At 42.3% G+C, this 13,690-nt stretch overlaps 1 protein-coding gene across 4 annotated transcripts; it reads right to left on the bottom strand.

Annotated features, from left to right (window-relative positions):
• Positions 1-612: 612 nt before the first annotated feature.
• On the bottom strand, positions 613-13,451 carry klhl17 (kelch-like family member 17). Of its 4 annotated transcripts, XM_068733890.1 has the most exons (13): positions 12,543-12,869; positions 11,346-11,434; positions 10,610-10,874; positions 9,920-10,041; positions 9,598-9,819; positions 7,330-7,446; positions 7,014-7,227; positions 5,757-5,901; positions 5,229-5,396; positions 4,953-5,041; positions 4,715-4,788; positions 4,407-4,588; positions 613-3,043 (listed from the first exon to the last, which is right to left on the bottom strand). In XM_068733890.1, the coding sequence occupies exons 2-13, from the start codon at positions 11,427-11,429 to the stop codon at positions 2,815-2,817; spliced, it is 1,911 nt and encodes a 636-aa protein (XP_068589991.1). In that variant the 5' UTR covers positions 11,430-11,434; positions 12,543-12,869; the 3' UTR covers positions 613-2,814. The 4 variants fall into 4 exon arrangements, with proteins under 4 accessions (XP_068589991.1, XP_068589993.1, XP_068589992.1 ...); XM_068733892.1 differs by lacking the exons at positions 11,346-11,434; positions 12,543-12,869 and adding an exon at positions 13,262-13,451; XM_068733891.1 differs by lacking the exon at positions 11,346-11,434.
• Between the last annotated feature and the right edge of the window lie 239 nt (positions 13,452-13,690).

The following is a 13,690-nucleotide window of genomic DNA, read 5'->3' as shown; positions in this document are numbered from 1 at the left end:
GTACAGCAAAGCCCCAAACACACATGCACAGATGTTTCTTCCTGTGTTATCCTAAAACAAAATGCTGAACTAGCTCAATGTGCAATGGTAGCCTTCTTTCTCCCATTTAAAGCTGTAAGTGTTTTGCATTGTGAATATTTGGCCTGTGTCTCTATGTGTTTTGGGAGAGTGGGAGTTTCAGTGTGAGCAAAGCCAGCCACAGGTGTGAATGCCATGTGACTGAGGTCAAGAAGGGTAAAGTGAGAGTGTTCAGCTGTCTGCTGAGATCACGATGAAAGAGGAGTAGGTTGGGAAGGTACCAAGCAACGGTGTATAGTGGGCCTAGCAACAACCAGTGCTAGCAACACAACCTTAAGTGTGTGTGTGTGTGTTTGTTTGTTTGTTTGTTTGTTTGTTTGTTTGTTTGTATGTATGTATGTATGTATGTATGTATGTATGTATGTATGTATGTATGTGTTTTTATTGGGCATTTAGCTGCATTTCTGATCCATAGTGACATAGTGAGTACAGTAAGGCATTTTTGCAGATGCAGGGATAACATTTCCAGGATATAGCTTACATTTTGTCCCACCCAGTTTTTACATGTCTTCAAACTCGTCAAGGCAGTTATCACATCTGAAAACATCTTTATTTCATTTTTTCTTTACAGTGTATTGCTTCATTTCGCAATAGTGCAAAATTCAATATTTTAAAGTTCCTCATAAATAACAAACATATAATAAATAAACAAGTATCACCACATTGAACACAAACTAAAAAAAATGCTACAGTCACATTGGAATTGCACAAATGGATTTAAGTTGAAGAATTTCTGTATTTACAGTTCAATCAGCAGAATGGAGGCCAAAGTCTTATGTGGTTTTGTGTGCACACCTCTTAAAGTCTGGCCCTGACTCTCCATAAGACCATCACAGCCACTATTCTACTGGGTCCGCTCTAACAAATGAACAGTAAGGTAGTTAGAGATGAACAGAACTGGATCAACAAAATCCTTCAAAAGAAAAAAGGAAAAAAAAAAGGCAACTTCTCAGAAGTTTGGATTAGTATCACTGCGCTACATAAAATCTGAACTGAACCTGGGTATTAATTGCGTCATGAAGACTCAAATTAATCCATTTATTTTAGACAATGGAAGTTCAATGGTGACGTTCCCAAGTCATCCACCACACGTTATATAGCCAGTATATCTTCAGATAATTGTACAGTTGTTTCTAGTTCAACTTTGTTGCAATAGCGTTTGATCCGTTTCAACAATGAGGTAATATAACAAGACACCACACTTGATTATGTATGGAAGGAAATATGACAGCACCAAGTGTCAACAGCAATACTCATTAGTGTCAAGTGTTGGTATACAGTAGGTTAACTAGTACTTGCTGCTTTAATGCCATTTTAAACTTTTCATGTGTCCAAGGATTATATCCACCTTCATGTCCATTTAAAAATAATTTAAGACGACTAGACTGGTCAATAGGTTTGCAAGCAACTAAAGCCTTTTGCACAAATGTAGCGGACATAAGGTACAGATTCCAGTGTGATCATGCTTGTGGCAGTGAACAAACATTAAGAAATGTAAATCAAATGCTGCATATTGAAATGCAACAATCAGTCCTCTTAACCAAGAGAAACTCCAAATGCACACAAACCGAACAACAACCTCTCTCTCCCTTAGACATTCTCTTTGTCATTTCAATTGACGATATGCACATCACACACCTAAATAAATATATTAAAAACACTCTTAAATAGGCATAGGTCTGATCTGTTTCCTCTCTTTAAAACAGAATATATTAGAATTTATAATTGTTTATAAATACATATAGTTCAACACAATTCTTCTCTTTTTTATATAAAAAAAGGATCAAACTCATACAGTTCTGAGGGGCTGACTTCTCTCTGTTGTCTGTGTCCATGCTGTCCTGCAGTGAGGGAAGGGTTTATAACATTGCCTGTTACTGCCACCTAGTGTGGCACAGCGGCACTACTATTTTATCCTCCTGTTAGGAGTCAATGCCAATCCGTAAACATGCATGGTATACGGAGTCAAAAGCTACATTCCAAAAGTAAAGTCATTCAGTTTCTCTCTTTTTTTTTTTCTTTTTTTTTTACATTATTGCAAAAAATCTTGACGTCAAATTAATAGTATTGCAGAGGACAACAACATCAAACCAAAAACATTTACATCACACATGACAGAAGTGTCCACCATGTTTCACGATAAGTGTCAAACACTGGAGTGGTGAGAGAAAAAAACGGGAGCTCGAGGACATGTTAACACATCCAGGCACATCTTTATACTCTTGAAGAGAGTGGGAGCTGGCATCTGTATGGTGGAGTTTCAGGCGTCCAGACCAAACACAGTGCAGTCCAGAATTAATGGCAAACTTCGTAAAGAGCAGCCGGATTGGTGTGACCATAAAAAAAAATTATAACCAAAATATCTTGTGGTGGATCATTCAGGAATCATAAGTTGTTCCTTAATTGTTCATGATAATTAATAGTTACCTGTGGAATATTTTTTGGGGGGGGATTACAGGGTGCTGCACATTAATTTTTTAAATTGTATTATTATGTTGTAATTTTTTTTTTTGGCCAACCTTTACCAAGAGTGACACTAATTCTGGAGGGTACTGTATATTAATGACCACAGGAGCCTTATCCTCATCTTCCCTCTTTCTCTTCTCCCCCCTCCATCCATTTACCTGTCCACTCCCCGTCCTCCTCCCAGTCTCAAACCGAGCAGTTGCGTTTCTTCCCAGAGCCAGTCTGGGCTGTAGCAGCGGAGGCTGAGGTCAGCCAAGCGGTGACCCCGTGTCAAAGGCTGGTGGAGGAAACCGAGAGGGTGGGTGAGGAGGGTGGTGGGAAGTTCAGCAGCTCCAAGACAGCCACGCCCACACTGCTGCGCCGTGTGAACATGCAGGAGGCCGCGACCCATTTGTTGCTGCGTGGGTTGTACTTCTCGATGGAGTTGAGGCTGGAGCTGCCATCGTTACCTCCCACTGCGTATAACCAGCCATCCATAGCCACCAGGTCATGGGTGCTCCTGGAAGGAGGAAATAATCTAATTCAATATATAAATTCAACGTATATTGTACAGCCATATTTTGCATATGCCATGTTCAAATTACTTTATGGAGCACTTATCAGGAGTGAATAATTATCTCCATGCATTTATTACAGAGTGCCGATAGAAGCCAGCACCTGTTAATTTAGAGTGGGTGCAGTGTAGGCTTTGCATTACATTCACTGTTGGGTCAATAAAAAGACACAACAGATCTTTTTCTGCCATCTAAGAGAAATTATTTTTTCCATGCTACAGTCATATCACAATATAGTGAGATTATTTTGGCCTAGACAATTATTCTACAATATTTTCACATTGGCACGTGTAAAACTGAAGAGTGATAGATTAGTGGTCAATACAGCGTAATGTTTTGGACTCTGCAAATGGAGTCGCTCAGCAACTGGATAAGAAAAGCACTCAAAGCCACACAGCTGATTAACACATGGGTTATTCATGGGGCTGCAAAGTCCCTTGTTGTCAGGTTTCCCTGCTCCTACAGGATACTGACTCACACACAAAGTCTGTCTCAGAGTATGTGTGTGTGTGTGTGTGTGTGTGTGTGTGTGTGTGTGTGTCAAGGAGCCTGGGGAATAAGTGAATCTGCTGATGTGTCCTCAAATGCAAGACTGCTACATCTGTAAATCACCCCTTCTCTGATGTACATCTTATATCAGTAAAATGCTGTGTGCTTTGATGATCACCCGTAGGACACGTTTCCTCTTCTAGGAAATAAGAAAGAGCTGACTGTTTTGGAAGATAGGTCATTTTGATGTTTATGCCGTAAGAAGGTTTAGGCAGTAAGGAAGACATCCAAATGCCCCAAATCGTACACTTTAAAGAGTAAAGATTTTCCACAGAGCTAAATAATCGCAGCAGGGGAACCTTTTTTACAAGCTCAACACAGACAGCTTGTTCATTAGCTTTTCAAAAGAGATTTTATCTTCTACTTAGTTTAAGGCAAAACTGGGGGTACCACAATATTTTTAGAAACAGACCGGGCCTGACAAGAAGGATAAAAGGTGGGCGGGCCCCAGACAAAAATGTTGAGTGCATCTGAGGCCAATGCATTTCAGCTTTTAATTACTGTGAGTTTAACTTGTGTAGTTGGAATAATAGAACCAGGTCCTCCTGATGGCTGAGGTGTGTCTCATTTTATTACTTTGTTTGCCCTGTTAGCACCGTTAGCTACAAATTTTGGATTTGTCACATTGTTCACAGTTGGAAGAGTTAATTTCACTTCTTTCCTTAACGTACTATACTTGCTTTGAAAGACATCTTTGATCCCTGGACCTGAACTTGACTATTCTGTTTTTACTAATATGAATTCTGGGTGCCCGCTAACCTGCGTATGTTCATGGGGGCCACTCCCTCCCAGGTGTTGGCCTTGGGGTTGAACCGCTCCACAGAGTTCAGGCAGCTGGTGCCGTCATTACCCCCTGCGACATACAGCATGCCGTCCAGCACGGCCACCCCGGCACTGCTGCGCCGACTCAGCATGTTGGCAATAGCTGTCCATGTGTTGCTCTGTTAGTTACATAAAGAGACTGAGCATAGGCTCATAGATACATTCGTAGTTTATGGTTTTGTCTCCACATTCCCTGGCAACAGACAAACAGACTTTGATGATAAATTCAACAGCATGCCGTTTACCTGGGGGTCATATTTCTCCACTGTTGCGAGATGTGAGGAGCTGTCATAACCTCCCACTGCATACAAGCTGCCATCTGGAGGGGAGAAGGGAGTAAACACTCGGAATGTAAATATTAGCAGTCGAATACCAAGATGGTAAGTCCCTCTTGATTTCAAACATTAAAAAGGCAAACAGTGAAACATAAACATACAGTAGAACAGCATGTTCATAATATTATGTTTTTTGGCAAGTTCCTACCCAGAGTCGCTACTCGGACATATCTCCTACGAGTGCTCATGGCAGCAATCGAGGTCCATGTACTGGTCAGAGGGTCATAACGCTCTGCACTGAAAGAGAAGAGAAAGACTTGCTTGTACTCATAGTAGTGACACTGAAAGAGAAACTGTCTTTGAGACCTGGCCTAGAAAACAGCATCAAGACTACAAAAAACAGCAACAGAAGATATAACAATGTCGCAAATGTAGCTTAAAAGTATCTAGATATTTAGCATTCATCACCAAAAAGTGTCTGTACCTATTGAGACAGGAGGCTCCATCATAACCACCAGCAGCGTACAGCAGGCCATGCAGGACGGCTACACCCAAGCAGCTCCTCCGTGTGCCCATAGAAACCTCTGGTTGCCACGAGTTAGTGATGGGGTCGTAGGACTCCACGGTGGCGAGGTCTGAGGTGCCATCATACCTGAGGAGGCGTGGATATGAATTATTCAGAAGCAACTTTCTGATGCTTGACATGGAAGCATGTTGCCTTAAATCCTCTGAAAACTAGTCATGTTGCAGTTTACATCCATTTCCGTCCAAGACAAGTTAAAGAGGCATTTGCATTGAGGAAAGCACTTAACAGCTCATCAGGAGCACAAGGATGAAGCCGTTTATTATTTTCCATGTAAATCATCCACATTTGCCTGCCAAAGCTTTCTTTTTATAATTAGGGTTAGTTCACATCATACAAAGTAGTGTTTGAGAAGACGTGGTGGGTTAACTAGTTGATTTTTAACTAGTTAACTAGGTCAAGGGTCAACACTGTAGTTCTGACACTCACCCTCCAACGGCATAAAGTCTGTTCCCAATGGCTGCCACACCCACCCGTGCCCGCCGAGTGGACATGGAAGCCACCATGTGCCAGCGATCCGTCCTGGTGTCATACGCCTCGCAGTCTCCGTGGATGGCAAACAAGCTGCCGCCACCTGCAGACACACACACAAACACAATATGGTGAAAAACAAGGCTTTGACGTCAAGCAGTAAATATGAAAATCTATTATTATAAAAGGAACATGGTGATTTTGGCCAATGTATGCCATCATTTCAAGTTGCTGAGTTTTGGGATGATTTTAGCTTAACCTAACTTTACATTTAATTTAAATTAATGAAAGTGACATGTGTGACTCCCGTCAGTGTGCAGAAAAACATGGATGTACAGCTTTTTTTCATGATCGAACATTTTCATATTTAAAAATTAGTTTTTTTTACATATTTAATATATATTTGAATTTAGAAAATAGTCAAGCCAAAACTACTGACTGAAACAAACATTCTCATTTTACAGCTAAACAGTACAATAAAATGTTTCTGAAAATATTTGAGAAATAGTCAATGCAGTAACACAATCTTGATTCATATTTGATCAGCGCTGCCTAGTTTTACAGTATGATCGGCGTTCACAAGTCTCACAGGTAGGGATTGACACTGTGTTGAGACTCCTTGGTTCTGATTGGTTGTTGCCATTAGGAGCACTAAGAAGAGCCAGAGAAACCTGTTTATTCACAGATTATCTGTCTGTTTGAGAAAATAAGAAAGACAGCAGCATTATGCCAACAGCAGAGAAGAGAGAGAGGAGCAGGGGGAACACTGGAGCACATGCACATAAAAACATAGCAATGTAACAACCTGTTCTCATCAGTTGTCAAAAAACAGCCGTTTTGTATCATACAGATGCTAAAGGGTGCCTTGTGGCTCGGTATCAGACACCGAGGGGCATGTTTTGAACACCTGAACCGGTTACATCACCACATGGAGCCCAGAGGCTCTTTGCTGATGCCTAGGAATGCAAAATAAGAAAAGAGAAAATACAGGTAGAGGCCAAGGTCTCTGCATATTATATTCTTAAGATCTAGAAACCATTTAAGCCATTAAATGACAGTGCTACAAAAATCCCTGACAAAATATCATCTGATATAACTATATCAGTATTTTCATCTCCCCGCGTAAAAATGCTAATGTTCGCACTGATGTTAGTTGAAATTAATTAAAGTGTGGCCTAGGTGTACCCTACTGGGTACCTTCGGGGGCACACTGACCAACGGCGAAGAGCACAGGGCTTGCACCCTCACAGCGTCGCAGGCGTGTCCGGCTGTTGCTGAGGACTCCCCTCTGCTCGGGCATCAGGTGGTACTTCAGAGCCTCGATCAGAAGGTCCTTGCACTCCGAGTGGTGTCGCACCAGCAGCTCTGTATCCACGTTGCTCATCAAAAAGTCTCTCCTCAGCAGTGGCAGCCGCACGCACTTCATCAGCTAACAGGGGCAGGAGAAAGGAAAGGAGGAAATGTGATGGGAGGTGGGTTTTTTATCTACAGTATGGTAAAACTAATATAGAAATAAGTAAGAAAGTCTTACCCAGGGTACATGTTGCCTTCGTCCATCTATATCATGTTTCACCCAGCTCAACACAGCCCGGTACACTTCCTCTTCAGATGGCACGTTGAGATTGTCACTGGAGATCAAATCCAGGACCTGGATGGACAAGACAAAGCAGATGGGCAGAGACATTTTATATAATCTTTTACAAAAGCAACTTCCCCAAATTCAAACTCCCAGTGCCTTTAATTCAACTGTGAACATCAGAAAAGCACTAGCAGAATTTGCATTTGAAGAAAAAGGAACAGTGACATTAAAAGCTCCCTGACCAAAAACCTATTGACACACAGGAAATAAATAGTGTTGGCCAAGGGCAGCAGGAGTTACTACACATTGTACCTGATTTTGTCTGATGAACTGTTTCATCGCTTCTCTCTCCTCTCATTTGTTGTACTTTATCCAGACTGATATTTGAAAGGGAAAGGCAGCGCTCTGTTTAGTCTGCGTCATATCAAAATGACACTAACAGAATCCCTCAATTCAGAATAAAGCAAAACACTAATGCTTGTGTGTTATATTACGGTCAGTGTGTGGGTAGTGGTCAGTGATATATTTAAGTTACTGCTACGTGTATGTGTGTAGCACACCGAGTGCTGCAGTCTGAGTGGCTGGCTGGCACTGTTCCCAGATGAACCCAAAGCTAGCAGGGCTGGGTGGGGCCAGAGCAGCCAGTTGCTGCAGCTGTCTAGCCTGGCCAGATCAGCGCAACAGTTAGCAGCCTCCCAGTCCCTAATCCACAGTCACACAGGACAATACTGCCACTGCTACTGCCCCGCCCCGCAGTTATGTGATGCAGTACATGCAGAGGTAAGGGAGTTACCTCTGCACGTACTGCATCACATTAACTCAGACAAACGATTGTGTGTATGTGGAGGGGATTGTGTAATAACCGTCCTTGTAGTACGGCAGCAGGAATGAGGGATGTATGAATGGGTTTTGGCTGCGTCAAGATGATTGAGACCACGACACAATAATTAGGACGCATCCATCCTCTGTTGTCTTTACAATGTCATGCATGTGATGCTACGTCGGAGAAGCATCACCAAATCAGACCTTGCCACTTCCTTCACAGAACATGGACAATAAATGTGTACATAAATCGAGATCTGATGCAGATTTACTACAGACACGGAACAGCTGCAGATCTAATTGGACGATGAGCCAAAGGCAATAGACTGAAAAAGAAAAATAAGGAAAAGAAAATGTTTTATTTTGAATGTGCCTTTATGCAGCTTAACTTTGGACAGTCCATTCACACTCCCAATGCAGATTCAGTCTCAGGGCTTTGAAGGCCACCGACAGAGACTGAAGCTTAGCATTTTACTCTCATGAAGCACAAACTCTTTAGTACAGTGGGGATTGTTCCTTAGAAAGGTGTGAAGACAGCGGCAAAGTGATGCTTATTTTCATTTTAACTTTAATTCTTTGCCACCTGGCAAGGCTCAAGGCATTTGTTTAAAACAGACACAATGTAACACAAAAGATGATGCAATTCTCTTATTTATTTAGACATCAGCACAAACCCATCCCACACCTGACTGGAGGAACTTATCACCTGCTGCGCTTTTAGATGCAGTCTGATATCTTGAGGCCAAAAAACAACAAAAAGCAAAGATAAAAGAAGAAACAAAACTTAAAATAATGTTAAAACACAACCAAAACAATTAGTGCTTTCTAACTTAGTGTTAATGTGAAATGCCAATAAGATGTACAGTAGGTATGTTCACATGAACAGTGTTTTAATGTTCATAATTGAAATCATCAGCCTGTTTACCTCCAATAATAACAAACATGACTCCCTAAACATCTGATGGTAAATCAACTTTTCACTGACAGCAGGTCCTAATCATGTGTGTTGATTTTGGGCAGTGGGCCCTCCCTTTTGTTTAAGTTTAGATCAGAGACTATGCCTACATTGTTAATTTTGCCTTAATTCAGTCGGCATAGTTTCTCATTTTTAGGAACACCCTGCTCAACGTACATTCACACTAAGAGGCTGTCAGTACAACCGTATATATATATATATATATATATATATATATATATATATATATATATATATATATATATATATATATATATATAAAAAACAACACTGCTAAATCAATTAAGCAAATGACTAGCAAACTGAGGGAGCAATTACTAGGATATGGATCTACCAACAACTTTTTGCCCCTCTCTGAATATGCCACCATTAAAACTACTTCATTTACACACAGCAGGAGACAGAGAAAGCATCGCCCTCACCTGTTTTAGTGGCAGCAGCATGAACTCCTCTGTCTTGGACACCTCCACAAAGTGCTGCAGGACATACTTGTGTGCTGACTTGAGCAGGTCGCTGCAGGAGTGCGTGTCAGCGAAGCCCCGGATGCCCAGGCAGTTGGAGGGGTCCAGCTGGCTGAGGAGGAACTTACAGCAGGCGTCCCGCACCCCGTTGAGCTGCAGCAGGCTGGCTGCTGGGAGCAACGTCTAGAAAGAGTGCAATTACAGGTGGAAATACACTGAGTCAGTTTGATGAATGGGGTCAAAATACAAGTCTAATTTAGTCTATAAATCTGAAATCTTCTACCTGCACGTTGCCTTCCCCGACCACAATCTCTGCTGTGTAGGCGTACTGGACCAGCTGCTCCAAAGCCTGACAGTCGATGTCATGAAGGGTCACATGGGTCTGCCGACTCTCCGACATCTCATCTGCATGACCGCACAGAACGAGAGCCGTTACATTTTTCCTATGAATTATAACCAGTATGCCTCACTGTGTTGAAGTGACTGCGATCATTCTTTTATGTGTAAGGCAACATCAGTCTTGACTTAAACACTGTTAAACACAATATCTGAAGGATGGATGATCATGAAAGATCTGCAGATTCTGTTAAAATGGGCCAATTGGTGACTTGGTCAGACGAGAGGAAGCCTTGCAGCTGAGACTAAAAGCCAGACAACTGAGTGTCTGGAAACACAATGTACCCTCACAAAAGGTCTAGTGTTGGGAGGAAATGTGAGACACACACACACACCTCATCTGACCACCAGTGCCCCAGACAGGAAGAGGGGAAAGGAAGCGATGATGCTGCTGAATGGATGAGGTGGCATTCACTGCACACACAAGTTGTTGTGTTATCAAACTCTCAGCAACAGGACAAAATTATGCACAGTTTAATGTCAGAGCTTAAAGTGTCTGAGGCATGCAACATGCTGGGTTTCATGGATTTTGGGGATAAAGCAAAGCAAAAACAGTGTGTGTGTGGACTGAACTTACTGGTAAACATTGCGTGGAAGTAGGGGCTGCAGGATGCCAGCACCACTTTGTGCGCCTTGATTTCTTTGTTGGAGACATGGAGCACAATGTCACACAGCAGGCCACGCTGTCGCATCCTGTTCATGGACACGAAGGAGTCGTGGTAGTGGCGCTTTGAGTTGTGCGAGATGCTGTGGCCATCGCGGTTGAGCAGCTGCATGCCCCCCTCCATCATGGTGCCTGATGTGGCGGTCGCTGGCTCTTGCCTGGGCCGCACTCTGGGCAACTATAACATGCAGAAAAACATTTTCCTGTGTGTTAATATCAGTGTCATTACCTTTTAATAACGTCTTGTCATAAAAGAATGTCACCTGCGAGAGCTTAGTTGATCTGCTGGGAGGCAGGTGTTATGACAGGTGTCCTGAGCAATGATTGTACCTATTTTTTCTGTTATAGTACCCAACCTGACAGCTATGACAGAAAGCCTACCAGCATGACAGAAATCTCAGTACAATTACAAAGTGTAGGAGGTCGGCTGGCCTAATTATTTGACATTCGGTGTCAAGACTGCTTAAATCACATTATGACAATAGAGAATGGACATTATTACTTAAACTTAAAACTTAAACTGGAATCCTCTCAATGCTGGCTTCTCATCTATTGGACAGTCTTAGTTTATCTTATTACAATGTCTCCTGACTGGCCAGTTTAATTGCACGAGAATTAGCTGTGGCAACCCCACCCCCACCCTACCCACCTTACCCCAGCTGCAGCCTCGGGTATGCAGGGTGGGAGTAGAGGAGGATGTAGCCTGAGTTAGCCTTTTCCTTAGTACTCTCATCCGCCCTGCTCTCGGATGGAGAACACACTTCAGAATGTTGCATAACCGTTGTCACGCAGCATCGTACAAGTTGTTGTCTGATAAATATTTAGGATGCACTAAGGCAAACTACTGAATGAAGTTAACCGGACATGAACTGAATTAGAAACATCAACAGCCTAGAACAGACTTCAGGAAGAGAATATTTTCACTCAAATATACTGAATTGGATGCTGTGATACATTATAAGGGCAGAGAAATAGGTATATGAGCAGAAGATAACAGTGGTTTGAAGTGTAAAGCCTCTGAGCAGAGGGTCCACATAGTGTGTTGTTTTAAAAAATCCTTGTCCTTTAGTGATGCTTTACTTTTCATTTTAAATTCATTATTGGGGTTTGTAAATATAGTGGGTTGTTTGTGACAATAACACAAGCCACCACAGCCTCCTCAGTGAACAATAGTGATCAGTTCCAAGACATGCAACGCTTCAGGCTAAAACAAAACAACTATTCTGATGAAGTTGAGTTTCACATGTCTTTCCGGCCAAATACCCAAATGCACTGAGAACAAATGCATCTTAATTATGTTGTCATCTGTTCAGAGGCACTGAAAATACAACGCACTGTTCCACTGAGGAACATATCAAATGTCACCACAGCTGCCTGGCGACTAGTTTCAGGTCCCATTTTCCAAAACACAATGGACCACAAAAAACACACCAACCATGTTCCTCTTTGAGGGGACAATCTGCTCTCATGCCCCAGGGAATAACGTGGAACAATGCTGCAAATTGAGACATGGGTACACAGAAGGTTGAGGCAGAAGTGAAAACACAATTGTCACTGCTAAAACTAACAGAGTAAAGCACTTTAACCATTTATCCCAGGCTTGTCTCTTAAAATCTTCTCTCCCCTCTCCGGCTCAAAACCTTGGCTGACATCCACCCAAGGACTATGTGGTTCCTTGACAAAACACAAAATGCTGCACTGTAATCTCTTTTGGACACCTGAAGGATGTTTCTGTTCATTGACAGCCTCCTTGTGTGCTTTAAAGAAACCCCAACCCCCACTCCATCTATTTTGAATAACAGCTGCTGCAACAGCAATAGAGAGAATGAATGTGTCATTTCTTTACCGGTGGATGTGTTGCGGGTATCCTTGGACGCAGTGTCTTCCTCAAAGTGATGGGAGATAAATCAGCCACTGTCGCAGTCAGATTGGTCTAAAACTAGCACCAGTGTCTGGCTATCTGTCCATATTTCGACTCAAGCATAGGAAATATGAAGAAAGCCTCTGTTTCGTGCTGTATGTGGTTGACGTCAATGCAAAAAAACTGCACGAAAGCTGACATCGTATGTTAAGGTGGAGCTGGAACTGCTGGAGATGAAAGTAGCAACTGTTCCTGCTGTGAAAATATGATGTCGAGGGACGGAGGTTGCACGTTTAGAAATGCACATGAAGCTATTTCTTATACGCACATGTCAAACGTCTACAGTGGATGTTTGTTTACTATTCGACGTGACATAAACGACCTTAAGCGCCCCCCTTTGTCTGGTCAGAGTCAGGAAGTGCGTTCAATAAATAGGCCCTAGCGAGCGCGAAAGGCGGAGTTTGACATAGAAGCGCCATGATTGGTCAGAAGCTGAACCATCCCCCGCCTCGGTTGGCCCGGTCACCAAATCAAACAAACACATAGAGTCAGTGTTCAAGAATGAACAGATTTTAATACGTTGAAACTGTGAATGTGATAGTTTTGTATGAGGATAAAATAAAAGTCACGACTGTTATCATAAGTCATAATGTAGCGCCAATGTATGGGCTGGTTGGCTAACGTTAGCTAAAAGCAGGACTCACCACTAGCCGTCGTCGGTGTCGATAAGACAGCAATGATTTCTTCCTGTTTGTGAGCTTACCCAGCTTTGTGGCTGCGTAACGCGATGGACAATGAATGAAAAATAAACTACATTGCTCTGCGAATCTTCAGCTACCTGTATATCGTGAAGGCAGCCGATCATTTAATTCAAACTCACGTGTAGCATCAAAACACTGCTTGTTCTTGTACCCAGTTAAGACTGAATTATCGAGGTTGCGGTGCTCGCCGACTTGCTTTTTTGCAATTTATGGTTCGATTAAGTGTATGTAGTGTCACATGTTTTATGCTGTAATACATCAACGTTATCAAACGAAATATGCTTATTATATTAAATTTGTAAACTATTTTACGGTTTAGCAGTTTGGCACCCATGAAACATAAAACCAACCGCTTAGTTTTGCACCGGGGCA

The sequence above is a fragment of the Cebidichthys violaceus genome, unplaced genomic scaffold (genome assembly GCF_023349555.1).
Source record: "Cebidichthys violaceus isolate CVI_PGR_0920_01 unplaced genomic scaffold, fCebVio1.0.p SCAF_6, whole genome shotgun sequence".
In the NCBI taxonomy this organism is placed as follows: domain Eukaryota; kingdom Metazoa; phylum Chordata; class Actinopteri; order Perciformes; family Stichaeidae; genus Cebidichthys; species Cebidichthys violaceus.
Note: the sequence above shows the minus strand (reverse complement) of the source record. Positions and strands in the feature narration are given on the sequence as shown.